The sequence below is a fragment of the Geotrypetes seraphini genome, chromosome 19 (assembly GCF_902459505.1).
Source record: "Geotrypetes seraphini chromosome 19, aGeoSer1.1, whole genome shotgun sequence".
Classification (NCBI taxonomy): domain Eukaryota; kingdom Metazoa; phylum Chordata; class Amphibia; order Gymnophiona; family Dermophiidae; genus Geotrypetes; species Geotrypetes seraphini.
Window position 1 is genome coordinate 33151050 of NC_047102.1, and position 19853 is coordinate 33170902.

Here is a 19853-nt window from a genome sequence, read left to right on the forward strand (position 1 = left end):
TCTGTGGGATCGCTTGTGGGCGTGTTTCCGATTAGGTCATTTGCATGGGGAGCCTTTAGTGAATGGGTCACCCAGCAAGATTCGGAACCGGATCAGACAGGTAAGAGGGCTTTAGTGAATCTAGCCTTACGTTACTATGCTGCATTTTCAATTATAGCCCCTGTTATGTAACAAAACACCTAATTAGTTAAGGAATATCAAAGATTTGTCTATACTGGAGAAAGTTAAAAACATCTAATCATCCAAGCCTTTCTTTCTTGAAAGTGATTTCAGTTTTTGTATGTTTAATTGTAACCCATCTAGGAACAGGCAGCCTAGAAATGTTTTAAATACTTGCATGGCTGACACAGTAATAGGAGGGTGTACAGATGCTCCCAGCTGTGTCACACAAAACACCGTCTCCAAAATACCTCCCGAGATATAGACAGAGGCAGACTAGCAAAATGTATCTAAAAAAATGAAATATTTTCATTCTTCTAATGATGCCAGTATTTTACATTTGTGGTGTTCTTTGAACAGGTATAATCCAGAGACCCAGTCGATAGAAAGCCAGTGTGGCTGCTGCTTGCCTGATGAACAGACCAAAGGTGTGAGAGAGGTGTCGCTGAAATGCCCTAACAGAAATGAAACTGTCACACAGACTGTTGTCACATTTACTGCATGCATCTGTAGCACTACAACGTGTGTTATGAAATGAGTGTGCCCTGGGCCCAGCCTTTTGAATACAAGCACACACTTTGCTGGCTGTAAAGGATGACGGAGGTCATTGTATATACAAGCAGTAAATTGGAATGAAAGCCAACTACGTTGTTCTAAAGATCACATTGTATATAAGAGGCTCTAGTACATCAAAGAAATCCTTTAGGAGAATCATAGCTTTAATGTGTTTTGTTTTCAGACTTTCTTGTTAAAAAGGAGGCGGGGGGACTCATTGGGGTCCTTTTATCAAGCCGCCCTAGCGGGGTTAGCGTGTCAGACATTTCATCACGCGCTAACCCCCGCGGCCGGCTAAAAAACTAACGCCTGCTCAATGCTGGCGTTATGGGCTAGCGCGTTAAATCCCTACCGCAGCTTGATAAAAGGACCCCATTGAAAACTGAGGAGAATTACATTCACACACAAGAGGCCCCACCCAGCACTTTAAGGAAGAAGATAACAGCACTTTGGCTTTCCAGCAAAACAAAAATCTATTTAAATTTGTTAAACCACCTCCCCTCTCCCCAACGTGGCTGAACCTTTAGAAATAACTGATTACTGAAAATATGAGACTGATACTTTCACTGGCTGTTGGGAGGCTCTTCCTGTATTTGCTGGATAGAGTAAGGTAAGCGCAGAAACACTGAGCTCCTTCGAGGAGGACTATTGGCACCATTGTTTTCAGCCACTTGTTTTCCCACTTCTGTATTTCTCCTTTCAAATAAACGGACCTTGCACTTCATATGTAAGTTGGTTTGGATCTGTGTTTTCACATTAGCTCATTTAGCTTTAGGGTACAATGACATCATCCAAAATGTTCAACCTGATAAAACCCTGCACACAGATGAAAGCTGGAGGCAAAGCTTCAAGCAGGTTGGAGATATGACAAACATCAAGGAATTATAGCAACAGAGATGACTGCCGGCAGAGAGTGCGGAGGATTTGGATTGGCACAGGATCAGGGGAAGAGGTTTCCTGAAGCTCAGTAGGCATTCTAATGATCTTATGCTGGTAGGTAGTTTGTTCCAGAGGCGTGGTAGGCAGTGCCAGCAAGATCTTTTTCAGGTACTCAAGGTGGAAGGTCCGTACCGAAGGCACATGTAGTTACTTTTCTTTTTATGAGTGAAGCAGTCGATTCGGGGCACAGTATGGAAGTTTGGAGACCATAAAAAAAATAAAACTACAGTATGTTGGTGGTTCTTTGCTTCTTACTCACATTCCAGTCAAAACAGATTGCAATTTTTAAAACTAAAGATAAAAACTATTAGCAATGATACCAAATCTTACTGAAAAACAATCTGGGTAAGGGTGAGAACACACATTTGTCTGAACGGTAAACACAAAAGGATATAGTGGTACTGCCAGGAATGGAAGCGGTTTAGCTAAAACAGCACAAGAGTTCAACATGGCAAATCATGAGCTGGTCCTTGGAATCATTCCAGGCAAGAGTTCTTTTATTGAAGAATAACCAAAACCAAGAGGTAGAAAGGGGGATTTAAATGTTCCCCAAAGCTCATATACTACATTTAGGTGCACACACTACAGAGACAGGGTATCAGAGCAGATTCCTACAAGTTCCAACACCATACAAAGTTTATGAAGGTTAACCTTGAAAAGGTGCTTTCCAAGTTTCCTTGCCTTCTGCATCTACTTCATCGCAGGATGATAGAGAGAAACTCCAGAGCGACTTGTGTCGGTTAGAAACATGGGCGGAGAAATGGCAGATGAAGTTCAATGTGGAGAAATGCAAGGTAATGCATTTAGGCAATAAAATAAGGAATACGAGTATACAATGTCAGGTGCAACTCTGGGGAAGAGTGAACAAGAAAAGGACCTGGGTGTACTGATAGATAGGACCCTGAAGCCGTCGGCACAATGCGCGGCAGCGGCAAAGAAGGCAAATAGAATGTTGGGCATGATAAAGAAAGGAATCTCGAGTAGATCGGAGAAAGTTATAATGCCGCTTTATAGGGCAATGGTCAGACCACACTTGGAATACTGCGTCCAACATTGGTCTCCCTACCTAAAGAAGGATATAAAACTGCTGGAGAGGGTGCAGAGACGAGCAACAAAACTGGTGAAGGGTATGGAGAAACTGGAATACGAGGACAGACTTATAACACTAGGATTGTTCTCCCTTGAGAAAAGGAGACTGTGTGGGGATATGATCGAGACCTTCAAAATACTGAAAGGAATCGACAAAATAGAGCAGAGAAGATTATTTACATTGTCCAATTTGACACGGACTAGAGGACATGTAATTAAGCTAAGGGGGGACAGGTTCAGGACTAATGTCAGGAAGTTCTGCTTCACTCAGAGAGTGGTTGACACCTGGAATGCCCTCCCAGAGGAGATTATGACGGAATCGACCGTCCTAGGCTTCAAGAGCAAACTAGATGCATATCTCCTTAAGAGAAGCATATAAGGATATGGTGGACTATAAATTAAGCCAGGTGTACACCTGGCAGGGCCTCCGCGTGTGCGGATCGCCGGACTTGATGGACCGAAGGTCTGATCCGGAGAAGGCAGTTCTTATGTTCTTATGTACTATTGGGCCCTGCCTGCACAGTGGAATAGGACAGGAGCCTTGGGTTTGACCAAGTTCCTACCTGGCAACATCAGCAACAGTGGAAGGGGCATTCTGAAATGGCAAAACCAAGCATTCCCGATAGAATCAGAGTTTATGGAAGAGCTGATAACACACGATGCTACCACTGAAGGACAATTATGATGATAGTAATGTTTCAGTCTCCAATAATTAAAAGTTTGATATCTCAACGACATTTGATACAGTAGGTCACTCATTACTACTTTTAAAACTAGGAAGGTGTGGGTTAGTGTTGAAATGGTTCATACAATTCCTAAGCAAGTGAGGAAAGATCATAATATTATAGTGGTCTAAGGAGGTTTATTATTTGTTGCTTTATTTTGTCTTTTGGGAGGAATATAAAGATTTCCTCAAAGACATTTCATGCCATGTTTCTGTATCAAGAGTTTTCACGATCCTCAGAAACACCACTTAGTGTTCAATAGAATTTCATTACACTAAAGCTTTATGTGTTATATCGTCATAGTACCCAAATTTTAATTAAATATATTTGAATAAATATTTTTATATATTTTGTTTTTGTTTTTTTTTAGACTTAAATCTAGATAGTACCAGTGTTCTCCCTAGCGTCTTTTAGCCGGGCGCTCTGCCCGGTTAATTTAGATGAGCGCCCAGCAGTATTCCTCGAATGACACGCTTCCCCCCCTAGTCAGTGTCTCACCTTTAAAACGCTCAAGTGCTAGCTCTGCGAGAAGGTCCCCAAGGAGGCGATGGTGATGTGCGGGCCAGATAGGCAAGTGCTCCGCTGCTCACATGAATTCTATGAGCGCTGGAGCATTTATTGTGCTGGTCTGTGCTAAAAACCTGTAACGCAGCTTGATAAAAGGTGCCCAAAGTGACGTCTATCACAAATGAAGGGCCAGAAAATACAACATATGCCAAAACAGGAGTAAATATCGAAAACCAAAAAGAACAAATCATATGATGAACAGAAAATGCTAAAATCTGAAAAGCCATGTGGATATATAATGAGTGCAAGTCAATACAGTAAACACCCACATATACATAGCAAGTGGGCGAGAAAGTAAAAAATTAAAATAAGCTGATACTGCTGGGGAAAAAAATGTTATGTATAACAGATAGAAATAGTAATATCGTCATCTGTGGGACACAGTAAAAAAAGACAATGAATGTGAATGGACTGCAAAGTAAAAGATAGTCTAAATACAGTAATATGGTAATTTAGTGGGAACAATAAAAAAGGCAATGAATGGACTGGCTCCCGCACTAAAAACTGTGATAGCAGTTTGGATAGAATAGTTTATCACATGGACAAATTAAGATGTAAACAACTTGGTAGGCATTGCAATCGGATGACTGATGCATATTGAAACCTTTATTAGTATGTAGATCTGTGAAGGAATCAATGCATACCACGTTTGCAGACAGAGCAGCAACCGCAGGATCGATGGCCAGTGTATGCAGGTTAGCTGAGTGTCTGAGCCAGGTAAAATAGATGGCATCAAGATCTCACATAGATTCCGGTTTCTCGTATGGGCAATAATAAGCCTCGCCTTTAAAGCATGAAGAAAAGAGACTCAATTATCAGCTTAAAACCCTTCACTATTATGGTCTGAATGCTGATATTTATTATATTGCCTTTTAAAACATTTAAACATTACATATTCCAACTGTTTTAAACATTTATTTATTTAATACACCTTTTTTTAACTTGCAGTCCATTCGTTGTCCTTTGTGATGGTTTCCACCAGATGGCGCCATTATAATTGAAATACAGTCTCTTTTACTTTGCAGCCCATTCATCATTCATTGTCTTTTTTACCATCTCCACGAGTTGGCTATATTATTTTCTCGCCCACGATTTATCTACAGGTTGATTTTTATTTTATTTTGCTATGTATTTGTGGGTGTTTTCTGTATTGACTTGCACTCACTATATAGCCATATCGCATTTCACCTTCTGTTCATCACACGGTTTGTACTTTTTTTTTTTTAAATTCTTTATTCATTTTCAAAATTACATTAAGTGTTAAATATATTCATTTACATTAACAATAAATACATCACTTACAAACAATCATTGATACATTTCATAAATTCTTATCCCTTCCCCTTTTCCATCCCTCCCACCCATATATTCCATTATCATATAAAACATATAATAATAAAATTCCCCCTCCCTATACCTTAAGTTGATAAATATAAGGGAAACAATTTCAAATTAATCTGTACAATATTTTGTTAATGGTTTCCACACATCCTGAAACTTCTTAAAATATCCCCGTTGTAATGCAATAAACCTTTCCATTTTATAGATATTATTCGCAGAAATCTGACTTTTTGCTCTCATTTCCATACCAAATATCACAGTATCATAAGATAATGCCACTGGGCTATCTAATAAATTATTAATTTGGTCCCAAATTGATTTCCAAAAATTCATAATACATGGGCAATGAAACAATAAATGATCTAAAGTTCCTACTTCCAGATAAAGGTTTGTACTTTAAAAAAATATCTTTATTGATTTTCTCAATAGTGCAATACAAATGGTAAATGGTTTGTACTTGTCGATGCTTTCTCTGCTTGATTTATTTGCATATTTTGTCATGCTTTGTGTTGTCTGGATCTTCTCTTGTGATATATGATGACTTACCCCCGCTTCTATGAAACTGTGATAGTTTTTAGCGCTAATAGAAGAGGGCCAAGTCTTTTCTCTGCATGTCCCTAGGGGCTTTGGTGCATTTCTCACAGGGGACTCCCTACTGCAGCTTTGAAAGGGAAGCCCTTGGGAATTTTTGAATGTCTTTGGGCATGCGCAGTTCCTTTTTCTCGCTGACCTCTTCTGGTTCTGTTCCAAACTGGTTAAGTGTCATAAAGTTTGATTGTATTTGTTTTTAAGTTGAGACAACTTCGACAAGAACAGAGTCATGAGCTTGATGCCCTTCACCTTTTCCGTCTGAATACTGAGACTTTAAAAAATATTATATATTACTTTTTTAAACATTTCTTTATTACATCCCTTTTCACTTTGCAGTCCATTCGTTGTCCTTTGTGACAGTTTTGCGCCATTGTAATTGAAATACTGTATCTTACTTTGCAGCCTATTCACATTCACTCTTTTTTTTACCTTTTCCACCAGATGGCGCCACTATAATTGAAATACAGTATTTTTTTACTTTTCAGCCCATTGGTATTCACTGTCTTTTTTTACCATTTCCACCAGATGGCGCCATTCCATTATAATTGAAATACTGTATTTTTTACTTTTCAGCCCCATTCATCATTCATTGTCTTTTTCACTATCTCCACTAGATTATTATTATCCAGTATTTCTTATTACACAGTAGTTTCAGCTTATTTTCTTATTTTATTTTTACTTTCTCGCCCACAATTTGTCTACAACTTGATTTTTGTATTTTGCTATGTAGATGTGGGTGTTTTCTGTATTGCCTCGCACTCACTAACCCTCTCTTCTATTAAACTGCGCTAGCAGTTTGTAGCGCAGTGAGCTGTGCTAAATGGCTCGCGCTGCCCCTGACACTCATATAAACTCTATGAGCGTCGGGAGCAGCGCGTGCCATTTAGCGCAGCTCCCCGTGCTAGAAACTGTTATCACAGTTTCGTAAAAGGAGGCCATAGAGTTCCTATGAGTGTCGGGAGCAGCACAGGCCATTTAGCGTGGCTCTCTGCGCTAAAAACTGCTAGTGCAGTTTGATAGAAGAGGCCCCAAGTCATTGAGATTTGTGTGTGTGATAGAGGAAATATAAATTCCACTTGATAAAAGCGTCCCTTTACCTGCAAAGGACTGCATAGCTCACATCGATAACTCAGCTTTTTTGATATGAAAAGTGGAAGACTTGAAGTTCCATCTCAGGTCTTTTGGTACAGCTCTCGTTCCTCCTCTGTCTGACAGCAGTGACTCTGGGTAACAGCCAGGGATGGATTTCCGATGGGCGATCTGTGCCTATAGGTGTCTTTTGCCCTGACTTTAAAGAGGGAGCTACATCTGCTTTCTCCTGCGCAGGCTTTAACCTGAACCCCCTTTATTTGGTTTTAGAATTTTAATTTATGAACCCCTTTCACTTCTAGTACAAATAAGTTCAGAATAAACTATAACTCTGAACCGTACAGGACTCCAGAGTCTCACAGGGTCCACTAGCTCCAGAAACAGATGAAAGCAGATAAAAAGCTCTAATAGGAGGGAGAGCTCATATCATGCTGGGAGGAATAAAGATTTGAGCAGGAAGAGAAGGCAGTCAAAAATCAGCTTAGGGGCAAGTGAGATGTGAATGGAGCCTCACCCGCCTCCAACACAGAGCTCTATTAATGGACCTCTCTCCTGCCCCGCAACATCGCCAGTGTCAAGACCCTGTCTCGCACACACAGAGTTCTTCCAAAGCATCTTGTCCTATTCTAGTATACTTGCTCTGCCAACGCACCTCATTTCTGCTCTGCTGTTCCAGTTCTGAGACCCTCACACAGACAAAGAGATCCCTCTGCCAATGCATCTCACTCCTTCCCTGGTACGGAGATCCTCATATACAGAGCTCTGCCAATGCACCTCATTCCTGCCCTGCAGCACCCTCTCTACTGCCTTCAGCTACCTATTCCATTCATTCTCTACATGCATCATTTCATTTGTCATACTTGTGTTACAACTTCTAGATGTGTGGTGGTCGCATAAGACTGCTGAAAATCTGCTTTCCCGCTATCTATATTGTGTTCATGCTGTTACGACTATCAGGGTGACACTTGCATAGGGCTCTGAAGGTCTGCTCTTCAGCTGTCTGTGCTGTATACAAACTGTGTGCATCTTATTAGAAAATTCTCCGGAGGAAAATGAATACCGAGGAACATTGGTTATTTCACTGTTTTTGAGCAGGACCTGAATTGAATTATGAAGGCCTTTTTTTCGATTTCCCCATAGTTTTTTTGTTTTTGTTTTTTTTTATTTATCAAATTTTACATTTTATAAATCAAGTATCCACTTGTACAGAAAGTTGAAGAAAAGCAGGAAAATAATACTCATAGGTAAAATACATAATAATCAAATCAAATAAAAATAAATGTTTAGCTTAAATTCAACTCAAGTCCTCTAAATTAGATCCAAGAAGGATGAGGCGGACATATTAACAAATGCTAACAAATATCAATTCAAATATTAGGAAAACAAAATCCCTTGGCTGAGGAAGGATATCATTTATTCAATTGCACCTCACTTGATTTTTTATGGGACAAAAAATTAGAATTTTCCCAGATGTTACTAAAATAACACAGGACCGCAGAAAGTTGTTTCTAGTTATGAGGGAAGAAGCTGTAAAAATGGGAGCAAATTTATTGTTATCCTATCCATGTAAATGTCAGATAAAATATGTATTTGTTGAGCCAGAGCAGCTTCAAACCTTTTTGGATGCAAAAAAATTAATGCAATAGTATTAGAGCAGTAAAGAAAAGCAGGCCGGTTTATACCGCATTAAGCTTTACTTGTGTGATGTCTTCTACTGTGAGCCCTGCCACCTGCCTCACAGGCCCCTGGCTAAGCACCATCTGGTGACCCCTGCTCAGTGCCGGGTGAGCCGCAGGCTGAGCCCCCGCAAGAACTCCACCTGCATGGCCCAAGAGCTGGAGAACCACTGCATGTACTGCGTGCAGTGGAAGATGCCCGTCTGCTACCAGTGCCTGGAGTTGGGCAAACATTCCAGGGGCCATGTGGAAGCTGCACAAGGTGAGTGCACGTAATAAGTGCTGGAGGGGTGCGGCAGCAACCAACACAATCCGTGCATTGGCACTCCACACGGGCGGGCCACCTCTAGGGATGGTAGGATGGGCAAGCTGTAAGCACAGAGAGGCTAAATAGCTTAGCCCATGCTGAAAGGATAATTGGGCTACCCTGGTTGATTTTGCGGCCATGGTGGGGGCGGAGAGCAGTGCTGCAACCTTCCCTGAGTACTTATCAGTTTGTGGAGGTTGTGTGTTCTCACTGCTTTTCCTTTCTCAGAGTGCATTGCCAAAATCCAGGCTTCCCTTTGTGCAGTGCAAAGGATTTTCTGCAGAAAGGGGAATTAGCAGAGGAGTGGTGGACGTGCTAGGCAGTTTGGCTACTGAGGGGAAAGGCAATACCCAAAATGTAAACAAGCTTAAACTAATCTGATTATCAGAAGGAAGCAGGGTAACAGGAGGGGCCTAGTTACTAACAATTTTATCCCGTTTGGTGCCTATGGCAATGGAAAAATATGAGTTCTCGTTTTAGATTTTCCTTCCAAATCTTTGCTGAAAGCCAGTTCTATTCAGGTGCACTGTTAATCTCTGTGCAAGTGGACTTAGCAATCAAGTTGGAATTAGGTCTGGATGCATTCTAGCTGGATATAAATCTAAATGACTCAAAATGGATGGGAACTTAGTTTGCTAATTGAACTATCAATAGGATTAGTTTGACTTTAACACAATTTTACAGTGTTTAAACAAAAATAACTTTCCTATGTTGTCATCCCAAATTGATATCAAATACTTAAGCAGGTAGGGGTGAGTGAGGGATGACTTTAGCAGGTTAACAATTGTATAAGGTGGTTAGGAAATGCACTTTACTCTTCATTTCATAACTTTTAGCAACAGAGAATTTCAGAAGGGACATTTTGCAAATGAAAATAATATGCATTGATAAGCAAGTACTATAGTATTATGTACATCTGATACAGGTAAATGCAATTGCTGTGAAGAACATACAATTGATCAGTTTTCATAAATTACAGACTAAAATCATTATGATAATTTTGTGAGTCTGTTTCCTCTTGTATACTTTTCAGCTTTGCTAGTGCCCCATGACCCTTCATTTGCAACTACGATGTGCTGCTGAAAAGTTTTCAGCCCAACCAAGAAGAGCAATGTTTTCCCTAGCGCCTTTTAGCCGGGCGCTTCCCCCTCAGCGTCCTCTGGATTCCCCCCTAATCTCACTGTCTCACCTTTAAAACTAATTACGGCAGCCTGCAGAGCGAACCAGCAGGCTGTTGTTGGCCTCCACAGCACATTCCCTTTGCCGCGGTCCCGCCCCTGGGTTTTGGCCAGGTACTGTGACCTGGATTGGCCACCATGAGAACAGGCTACTGGGCTTGATAGACCATTGGTCTGACCCAGTAAGGCTGTTCTTATGTTCTTAACGTGCTGCGGAGGCCAATGGCAGCCTACTAGGTTCACTCTGCAAACTGCCTTAATTAGCTTTAAAGATTGGTCCTCGATAAGCAGCGGTCACAGCGTGGAAGATGACCTCTCTCGCTGGGTGTGGGAAGCAGCTGAGGTAGGCCCCACCCGTCACAAGGGCCCCAGCGGAATTGGGATTACCATAGAGACACTGGATCTGGGAGGGAGAGAGAAAAATACCTTGAGGAGGGACGGGAAAGTAGACTTGAACCAAAAGGGAGGGGGAAGAAAGGGCAGATGCTGGACTAGAGGGAGTAGATAGGGGAAACACCCTGAACAGAGGAGAGAGAGATGCTAGGCCCAGGAGAGGGGGAAGAGAGTGAGAGAGACAGAAAGACTCGGCTCAAAGGTAGGAGTACTCAAAATGTTAGAAGGAAGATAGAGAGAGGGAGAAACCTGAAACAAAGAGGCAGAAGAGAGGGGGGGGGGCAGATGTTGGACTTAGGGGTGTATAGAGGGAAGAGAGAGAGAGAGAGAGAGAGAGAGACTGCAGAGACGTGGAAAGATTCTGGACCAAGGAGGGAGGAAGGAAGAGAGAGAGAGATAGAGAAAGGAGAACAAATGCTGGACATTGGGGGGGGGGGGGGGAGGTGTTGTAAGCATAAGAAAGACAGAGAGAGATAGGCCTGGACCAAAGGGGAAAGACAGATGCTGGACTATGGGAGGTGCAGACAGAAGAGACAGAGGGAGAGAGACCCTGAGGAAGAACAGATAGATACAAGATCATAATAGAGGAGGGAGACATGTTGCCAATAGGTGTGGAGGAGAGAGGAAGAAAACTTGGACTCATGGAGGGACAGAGAGAGATGTTGGTTGGGGAAAGGGAAAAATGATTTTATTTTCAATTTAGTGATCGAAATGTGTCAGTTATAATCTTCTATAGTTGTTACTGAGGTGCATATTTTAAAGGCATCTGCCTTGACCTCTTTGAAAAATAAAACAAATATAAATAATTAACATTTTCTCTGCGTACAGTGTGATTTAATTTTGTAGTTACCATTATGAATTAAGATTATATTGTGTGTACATGAAAAATGAATGGAAGAATTTGCATTAGAGGGTACTATTATAATGACATTTTTGGAAGTGCTAAAGGGTGAAGTGATTGCAAAAGGGTCTCGAGATGGATCTTGCTGTGTTAGTTTGTCTTTATGTAGTTTTTGAATAGCAGATTTTTTATTTCTTTTTTGAAGGTTTTAGAGTCTGTGGTCAAGATCAGTAAATTGGAGGGTTGGTGGTCTAGTTTTGCTGCTTGGGTGGCTAGGAGGTCATCATAGTTTTTTTCATTTGACGTTTTTGGAGGGTGCGTTTTCCTATGTCTGGTTGTGGTGGTTTGAATTAGTCGGTTGTTCCAGTAGGCTGGGCTGTCTCCGTTTATGGCTTTGAATAGTAGGCAGTAGAATTTGAAGAGTATTCTTGCTTGTATTGGGAGCCAGTGCGAGTCAAGGTATGCTGCTGTGATGTGATCGTATTTCCTCAGTGAATAGATAAGTCTTAGAGCTGTAGTTGTTTTATCATGGTTGCGGGGCAAGGGAGATAGAGGATGTTGCAGTAGTCTAGTAGACCTAGGACTAGGGATTGGATCACTAGCTGGAATTGTTTTCTGTCAAATAATTTTTGAACTTGTCTTAGGTTTCTCATGAGTGCGAATGATTTTTGTATTGTTTTGTTGATTTGTGGCTGCATGGTACAGCCTCTGTCTATCAGCATTCCCAGAAGTTTTAGAGTAGGTTGAATGGGGTATGTGATAGAGTTTATTACAAGGTTTGTTAAGGTTGGAGTTTTGCTATTTTCGAGGAGGATGAATTTTGTTTTGTCAGGATTTAGTTTCAGTTTGTGCTCTTTCATCCCTGTTACTACTGTTTCTAGTGTTCTGTGCAGAGCGTCTGTCATGGAGGGTGCTGGTTGGTCAAAAGGAAGGAGGATGGTGATGTCGTCTGTGTAGCTGTAGGAAGTCAGGCCTAGTTTGTCAAGGCAGGTGCCGAGTGAATCAATGTATAGGTTGAAGAGTGTGGGAGATAAAGGTGATCTTTGGGATATACCACACCACAGGGATTGGACTATGGTTCTGATTTTTCTGTGTTTGTCTTTACTCTGTAGGTTCTGGATTGTAGGAATCCTTTAAACCGTGATAGTACCTTGCCTGGGATTCCTATTGAGTCTAATATTTGAAGTAGGATGTCATGGTCTACCAGGTCAAAAGCTGCGGTTAGATCAAGTTGGCTAATTAGCATTTTTTTGCCTGTGCTGAGCTGTTGTCTAGCCGTGTCCATGAGGGATCGTAGTAGTGTCTCAGTGCTGTAATTGTTTCTGAAACCAGACTGTGGAGGGTGGAGTAGGTTGTGGTTTTATCTGATCTTCCGGAAAAAGTTTTTGATAGTTCTATTGTATATGTTCAGATGAGAACATATTTATTAAAGGGAAACACATTTGCTTACTCGTGATGAAAATTCTTTGAAGAAAGAGGGTCACCAGTAAGAGGAGTGACTGCATGATCGCACGTGACAGAACTTTCTGGGACATTTTACATGTATTTACTATGGCTGTGCAGAACTGTGTTGCCTCGGTCCCCAGTCAGACTCACTATAGGAATAGAAAACCCTGCATGGTTTCTCTGATGAGAAGCAGGATTATTCGTTACACATCTACTTTATGACACAGATTACATATAAATCCAGACTGTGTAAGTATGCTCCCTTATTGTTCACAATAAAAGCTCTTTTTTTTCTGATCCCTCCATGGTTGCCAAGAGGATCTCTCAGCCACTTCCCCTTTAGGTACTGTACATTTGGCCCCTTCTCAGGATTTTCCTGTTCTTCAACTTACATCAATAAGTCTGTTACAAAACAAATAGAGGTAATACAGTGTCTTGTAAAGTATCCTTATATTAAATTTTGAACAAGCAAGCAGTCTGTCTCTTACCCATCTTAACCTCTTGTTCTTACTGTCAGGAATATCACCATTCTTTCAGCAACTTTTTTGTATCTGTTCCATGAGTAATTTCAGAAAACTATTAAAAACGCAGTTCTTTGTTAATGCATTTATCTAGGAACTGATCTTTGCGGTTGTTCTTTCGATGGGCACTTCACGTGACTTTCTGATGATTATATGTTAATGCCTGTTTGATTTTATTTGTTTTATTGAATTATGTATGCAATGATACGTAAACCATTTAGGTTAAAATAGTATATACATTTTGTGGATGCACCCTCTCTCCAGTCTATAGCACTATGCAGATTGAATTTAAAGATCCTTCAGTAGTTTGATGTCATGTCAGCAGCACTCATGATATTTTTTATAATTTTTTTTTTTTTTGGCCTATCAATATTCATTACATGTTTATTTTTTTTGGGGGGAGAGGTAGTTTGGACCTGGACGAAATACAACACATACAGATGATAGCCGGTTGTATCTAAATAATAATAATAATAATTTTATTTCTTATATACCGCCAAAGCCGTAGTAGTTCGAGGCGGTTTACAACAAAGAAGGGCTGGACAATCAGCGAATAAAGGTACAATCAGCGAAAGTAGATACAATTTAAATGGGTAAGCAGGGTACAGGTACAAAGTGTAGGTACAGGCAGCGAATAAAGGTACAATTTATAAAGGAAGCAGGATACAGGTACAGTATAAGGGGTCATATGTATAGGGGATCAGGAAACAGGGGTAGGGCTATAATAGACCAAGGCTGAGCCCAGCAAGTGATAACATAATTACTTGCATGATGCACTCAAATGTGTGTTTATCTAGGTGGTAATTAATACATATCTACATTTTGAAATGATATTAAAAGAGATTTAACAAATAAGAAATGGCTGCTTAAATAATTTGTTTGGGGCCAAGCGGCCATTTTCAGAAGCACTTAACCAGTTAATGCACTGATAATGACCAACAGGTGCCCAGAACAAAAGCAGCTATTTTGAAGGTGCTCTGGGGGCAGAGTTGGTCACCACAGAAAAGCCAGTCCTGTCTTTATGCATTGTCCCACAGCCAGTTACGTGCTGAATAGCACACTCAATCCGATGTGATTTAGGTGGCCCCAGAAATTCAACCTCAAAGCCTGGATGTTCTGCCCCCCACATTCATGATGCAGATTGCCGCATAGAACTATGTAAATAGTGCGTTTCTTTAACTCAAACTTCCGGTGTGCACTTCTGTATCCTTGGTAGGCTGAGCCCCCTCCCCAACTCTTCTGCATGTGGAGAGAGCAAGACTCTTTTAGCTAGCACGTGGCCATAGGAAAACATTGTTCCCCATCTGGTTTACCCCCTTGAATCCAAGTCTAAATAAGAGTTGAGTTGGCACAATATTACTTCAGAGTATGAGCAATACACTCCCAGCTTCCCCTATCTCTGGGATGCACTGGTAGAGTATGGATTTTGTAGAAGAAGAAATTCCTTAAGATCAATTGATCTGTGAGTTTAAGTTTGTATTAAATAAGTTTACTTAAGGAATACACAGTCCAGTTTGATATTATAGACTAGAAGTTTAATGAGTTTATCTGTTTGGGATCTTCTGAGATAAGTTAATCAGAGCTGACATGGCCTGGCATTGAATTCCCAGGCATAATATTGGTAGCAAGTTCCAAAATGCTGAATATCAACCCCTTTGTGTTCAACCGGCATTAGAAAAGTGTTTTCATGACTCCCATCAAAGCAGGTTCTAATATAGTGTATTTCAAACTGTGTGCCTCCTGAGATACCAAGTGTGCCATGGCACACTGAGGAGGAAGAGAGGCACCTTCCAGCTGACTTCCCTAAGTGGTACTGTGCCAGCGCTGCCCAATTTGCTAAAGGCCAGCATGTTTCCCCCTTTTCTCTAGTGTCCTCAGGCTTGCTCCCTGGCCTCACCTTTAAAGCTAATTACAGCAAACTACAGATAGAACAAAAGCAGTGCCTCTGCTGGGTCAGACCAGAGGTCCATCACACCCAGCAGTCTGCTCACACGACGGCCCATCAGGTCCAGGACTTGTTTAGTGATCCTCTATCTATCCCCTTCTATCCCCTTTTCCTTCAGGAAATTATCTAATCCCTTCTTGAACCCCAAAACCGTACTCTGTCCTATCACACCCTCTGGAAACGCATTCCAGGTGTCCACCACCCTTTGGGTGACGAACTTCCTAGATCGCTGGTAGGTAAGCTAACACTCCAGTAGCCAACATCCCTCTCTCATTCATCATTATAGGCATCTTTCTATGCTAACACTTGGGTTGTAAACTTATGATACAACGCTTGATCCCCCATATGCGGGTCACATGCTCATTACACCATTCACAATCACTTATCACACACATACTCAACAGCTTTCCATGTAAACAATTTATATTCATCTATCTTCTCCCCCCAACTTCCCCAAACTGTTCTGCAATCACCACGGGCAGGAAGATTTTGAGTTGAGTCCACTAAGCAGTATAGCAAGACTTTTTATTATTCACCATGGTTACTTGTTAGTGTTGTCAGTATTTCTCAGCAATTTCTTACTTGTACCATGGTAGAGCTAATGAATGCAACAGTGGACTATGTTTACTGAGGCAAACATATCGAGACAGAAAACATGCATTTTAGAAAACAATTATATTGGCTATATTTTGGCTTTAAGCATATTGAATGACATTTTTTCTGAGTTATATTTAAACAGATACAAAGCTGTTGAGGAAAGTGGCACAGTGGCAGTAATGTCACGTGGAGTACTTTGGTTTGACTCCTGTACAGTATAAATTGAAAGGAAAAAAATTGTTGGTAAAAGTATTATACAATGATTCACCTGGATAATATTAAAGAAAAAATAAATTCTTTAGTAAGGAAAGGTAACAACTGTTTTAACCCCTCCCTCATGTAAGGTAAGGGAGGGAAAAGGATGTGACCACCACATATACCCACATCCGTATACAAGGCATGTTTATTTTCAATAGGAATGACAAGAGACAGCAAACACTGGAGATGGACGCATGGAAACACACAAAAATAAAGGGCTGGCTTCTGCTTTTTCTTGTAATTAAAATTGCTCCGAGAGCAGATCACATAATCTCCGAGATACATTTTCTTTACTTGTCCGTAGTGTGAGTCGATACATCTGAAAGAAAAACATTAGACGACAAGAAGTTGGATGTCTGCAATTAAACCTAGAAGCAGCAATGTAATTAAGTGAATACAGCATTTAGAGTAGCACTACCCAAACCCTGGAACATGCTCACGTCCGTCTCTAGGTCCTAACCTTCCACTGGATGAAGCTTTGGTTTTCAACCTTGAACACCTCTAATGGTTTATGTTGAACTTTTGATGTACAAAGGCACTGCTCCCAAAAGCCTCATGATAGAACCGCAAAAATCATTTACTAATATCAACCAATAATTAAATTATCTAAGGAGCAACTTTTGATATCACCGCATACTATTTTATTAAAAAGGCAGAATAGATGGAAAAATGTAACGAGAAATTCATTCTTTGGTTGTTCCAATTGTCAATAAAATACAAAGACTAACTAGATGAGACAATACTTCCCAAACCAATCCTGGGGAAACCTGCAGTCTGCCAGGTTTTCAGGATATCCACAATAAATATTCATGAGAGATTGACATGCAGTAAAGGAGGTGCAAGAGAGCAATGGACACTTGAGTTGTAAGAATGAAAACCCACCGACACTTGGCTAATACCCCAAAACATCCGTCTAATTCAATTCTGATATATAGCTTTGTTTACCTGTGCTTGTGTGTTGGGCTCCAGACGCAAGAGACATCCAATCTGGGAAGATTGTGTGTGTATAATTCCAGCTCCCACAAAATTAGTTATGTTGGGATCTACTTCTTCAAGAAGGGCAACACCAAAGCCGATGATCTACCAAAAGATTACCACATACATGCATTTAATGAGGATTTTTCTTCCTCTGCTCTACACACCCATATTTTGTCATATAGAAGCTAAAAGGTCGTTTAAGTTTAGAAGTTTGTGCATACAGTGATAAATTACCATGAGGGTCATTCCATATCAAATGGACCAGGGGGTCCATGCTCATCTCCTCCAAACTTAACAAAATTTTATGGTGATGTTCCCTAGGGTCTCAATCACGGAAGGATCTCTATTGATTCAAGGCTTACAGGCAGATGAATGGAGATCACCTTTGGCGTGCCATGCTCCACATAACACAAAACAGTCACCATTTTGGAGGTGTAAATCTCTGTATTGTGTAGTTTTTAATTTTTTTTTCTATATGTCATTGAAAGTTTGAAAATCTTTTTTGCTCCAAAAGTCAGTCATCTTGGACCTGGCCTTGTTTTGGTCAGAATTAAGTTCCCAAGGACATGCATCAGTGATACAAAGTATATCAATTTTTTCTTGTATTATCAAATTGGGCAGCAGATGGTGCTTAGATTTTAATGAACGCGCATTAACGAGACCAAAATTAATCACAGCAGACTGCAAAGTAGGAGAATTGTTCAATGGAGGTAGACAGATTAGGTTAGTTTTCTGAAAGACCGACGAGTTGGTAGATCTGTATGCGGGTGTGGGACGATGGCTCCAGTGGACGGGGATCCGAAGATTGGAGGGAGGCATATTGGTGATGAAAAAGACCAATAATAATAGTACTAACAAGAACAGATTAAAGAAAAATTGTGTAAGGTAGAACCCTTTGGAAGAGGGCCAAGTAGAGGCACGCTTAGGAAGCGCAAGAAGGAGCGTATATATGAGTTATGAATCTAAAGTGTGTTAGTATTTGAGAGTCAACAGTGAGTCGAGTCATCTGTTATCAGGAATTTTAGGTAATACCTGTAAAAAATTAAATATATACATAATATAATCCAAATAAATCACATACTGGACAGTATATGCCTGGTCACATTTCATATCTACAAAATCTATTTCCTAAAAATCATATACATGTGTCACAGTAGCATCATTCTTACCTTTGCCTTTGTAACCTCTGAATCCATTGGATGTTTTGCTTTAAAGATTTTCTGTACTTCCTGCTCTGGACTGCAAAAAAACAACCAAAAAACAATGCAAACGAGCAAATCAGTAGGCAGAACATGGCTTGATAAAGAAAGAACATGAAGAGGCCATGCATGACTAAAATCGTAGAATTTGTGCATATGTGAAAAAAAACACGCTCATATGGGTAGACCAGTTTATATATTAATTTGAATTTTCATAAGGCATTTGATAAAGTCCTTCAAGAAAGATTTTCCAAGGGACAAAGTCATGGGATAAGAGGAAACATTCACAAGCAAACAGAAACCCAGCATTAAATGCAGCTTCTTTTCATAATCAAAATTATTATTAATTCATCACAGAATCTCCCACTTGCTTAATTTATTTATAATAGGGAAAAAGGACCTCAGAAACCAAACTGTAGACCAGGGGTCTTCAAAGTCCCTCCTTGAGGGCCGCAATCCAGTCGGGTTTTCAGGATTTCCCTAATGAATATGCATTGAAAGCAGTGCATGCACATAGATCTCATGCATATTCATTGGGGGAAATCCTGAAAACCCGACTGGATTGCGGTCCTCAAGGAGGGACTTTGAAGACCCAATGCTGTAGACTATTTAAAAAAAAAAAAAAATCACTTGTCTGACAGTTTTAACAGGTTCAACTTTCATTCATTGGTCCTAAAAACAAACAAACCCTACTTTTTATATCAAATTGCTTATATTCACGTTTTGTCTTATTTGAATTCCTTTCCATCAAAAACGCACTTCGCTTTTTCAAATTCCAATGGAGCCCGTTTCACCCTTACACTCGGGTGTAGTCTACTCTTAGGGTAGTCAGTACATGGCAAAAGTTCTTGGATACTTCCAGCCACATCATAGTCTGCAGTTTAATTTCCGAGATCCTTTTCCCTCTTTATAAATTAAGCAATTGGGAGATTCTGTGGTGAATTAACAATCATTTTGATTATGAAAAGAAGCTGCAGGTGGGGGTCGCTGCAGAGGAATGCTTAAAATATGGATTCTCGAGGGAGGGAGGGTTCTTGAGTGGGCAGACTTGTTGGGCCGTCGGCCCTAGTCTGCCGTCTTACTCTATGTTTCTATGTTAATGTTGGTTTTATATATAGCTGTGATTGTTGTGAGTGATCAGCATTCATCTTTGACTGAAATAAAATAAGAGGAAACATCCCATTGTACACCGATTACCTACTATAAGATAGGAAACAAAGAATAGGAGTAAATGGTTGGTTTTCCTAATGGAGAGGCAAATGGTGGCCAAAGAATTTACACTGGAAGCAATATTCAACATTCATTAATATAATCTGGAAAAGGAAATAAATGAGTGAAGTGAGAAGATCCGCAGAGGAGTCAAAAATCTTGAGTAGTTAAAACACTAGTAAGAATGAGGAATTGCAAAAGATTTTGTTTGACTAGGCACCTGGCCACCTGAAATCGAAGGTGAAATTTA

At 40.4% G+C, this 19853-nt stretch overlaps 3 protein-coding genes across 7 annotated transcripts in view; 1 reads left to right on the top strand and 2 right to left on the bottom strand.

The window, feature by feature from the left end:
- The window catches only part of MUC6 (mucin 6, oligomeric mucus/gel-forming), a 103769-nt gene extending 102331 nt beyond the window's left edge, over positions 1–1438 (top strand). For all 4 annotated transcript variants that reach the window (XM_033928259.1, XM_033928260.1, XM_033928261.1 and 1 more), the window contains one exon: positions 520–1438. In XM_033928259.1, coding sequence (XP_033784150.1) covers positions 520–697 — 178 coding nt within the window. In that variant the 3' untranslated portion in view covers positions 698–1438. The remainder of the gene's footprint in view (positions 1–519) is intronic.
- Positions 1–19853, bottom strand: part of LOC117352133 — a 1164809-nt gene that overhangs the window by 808669 nt on the left and 336287 nt on the right. The gene's annotated exons all lie outside the window — the stretch shown is intronic.
- AP2A2 (adaptor related protein complex 2 subunit alpha 2) overlaps positions 15869–19853 on the bottom strand; it is a 63274-nt gene continuing 59289 nt past the window's right edge. For both annotated transcript variants that reach the window (XM_033928266.1, XM_033928265.1), the window contains 3 exons: positions 18365–18434; positions 17163–17297; positions 15869–16536 (listed from right to left, as the gene is read on the bottom strand). In XM_033928266.1, the coding sequence (XP_033784157.1) occupies positions 16459–16536; positions 17163–17297; positions 18365–18434 (283 nt within the window). In that variant the 3' untranslated portion in view covers positions 15869–16458. The remainder of the gene's footprint in view (positions 16537–17162; positions 17298–18364; positions 18435–19853) is intronic.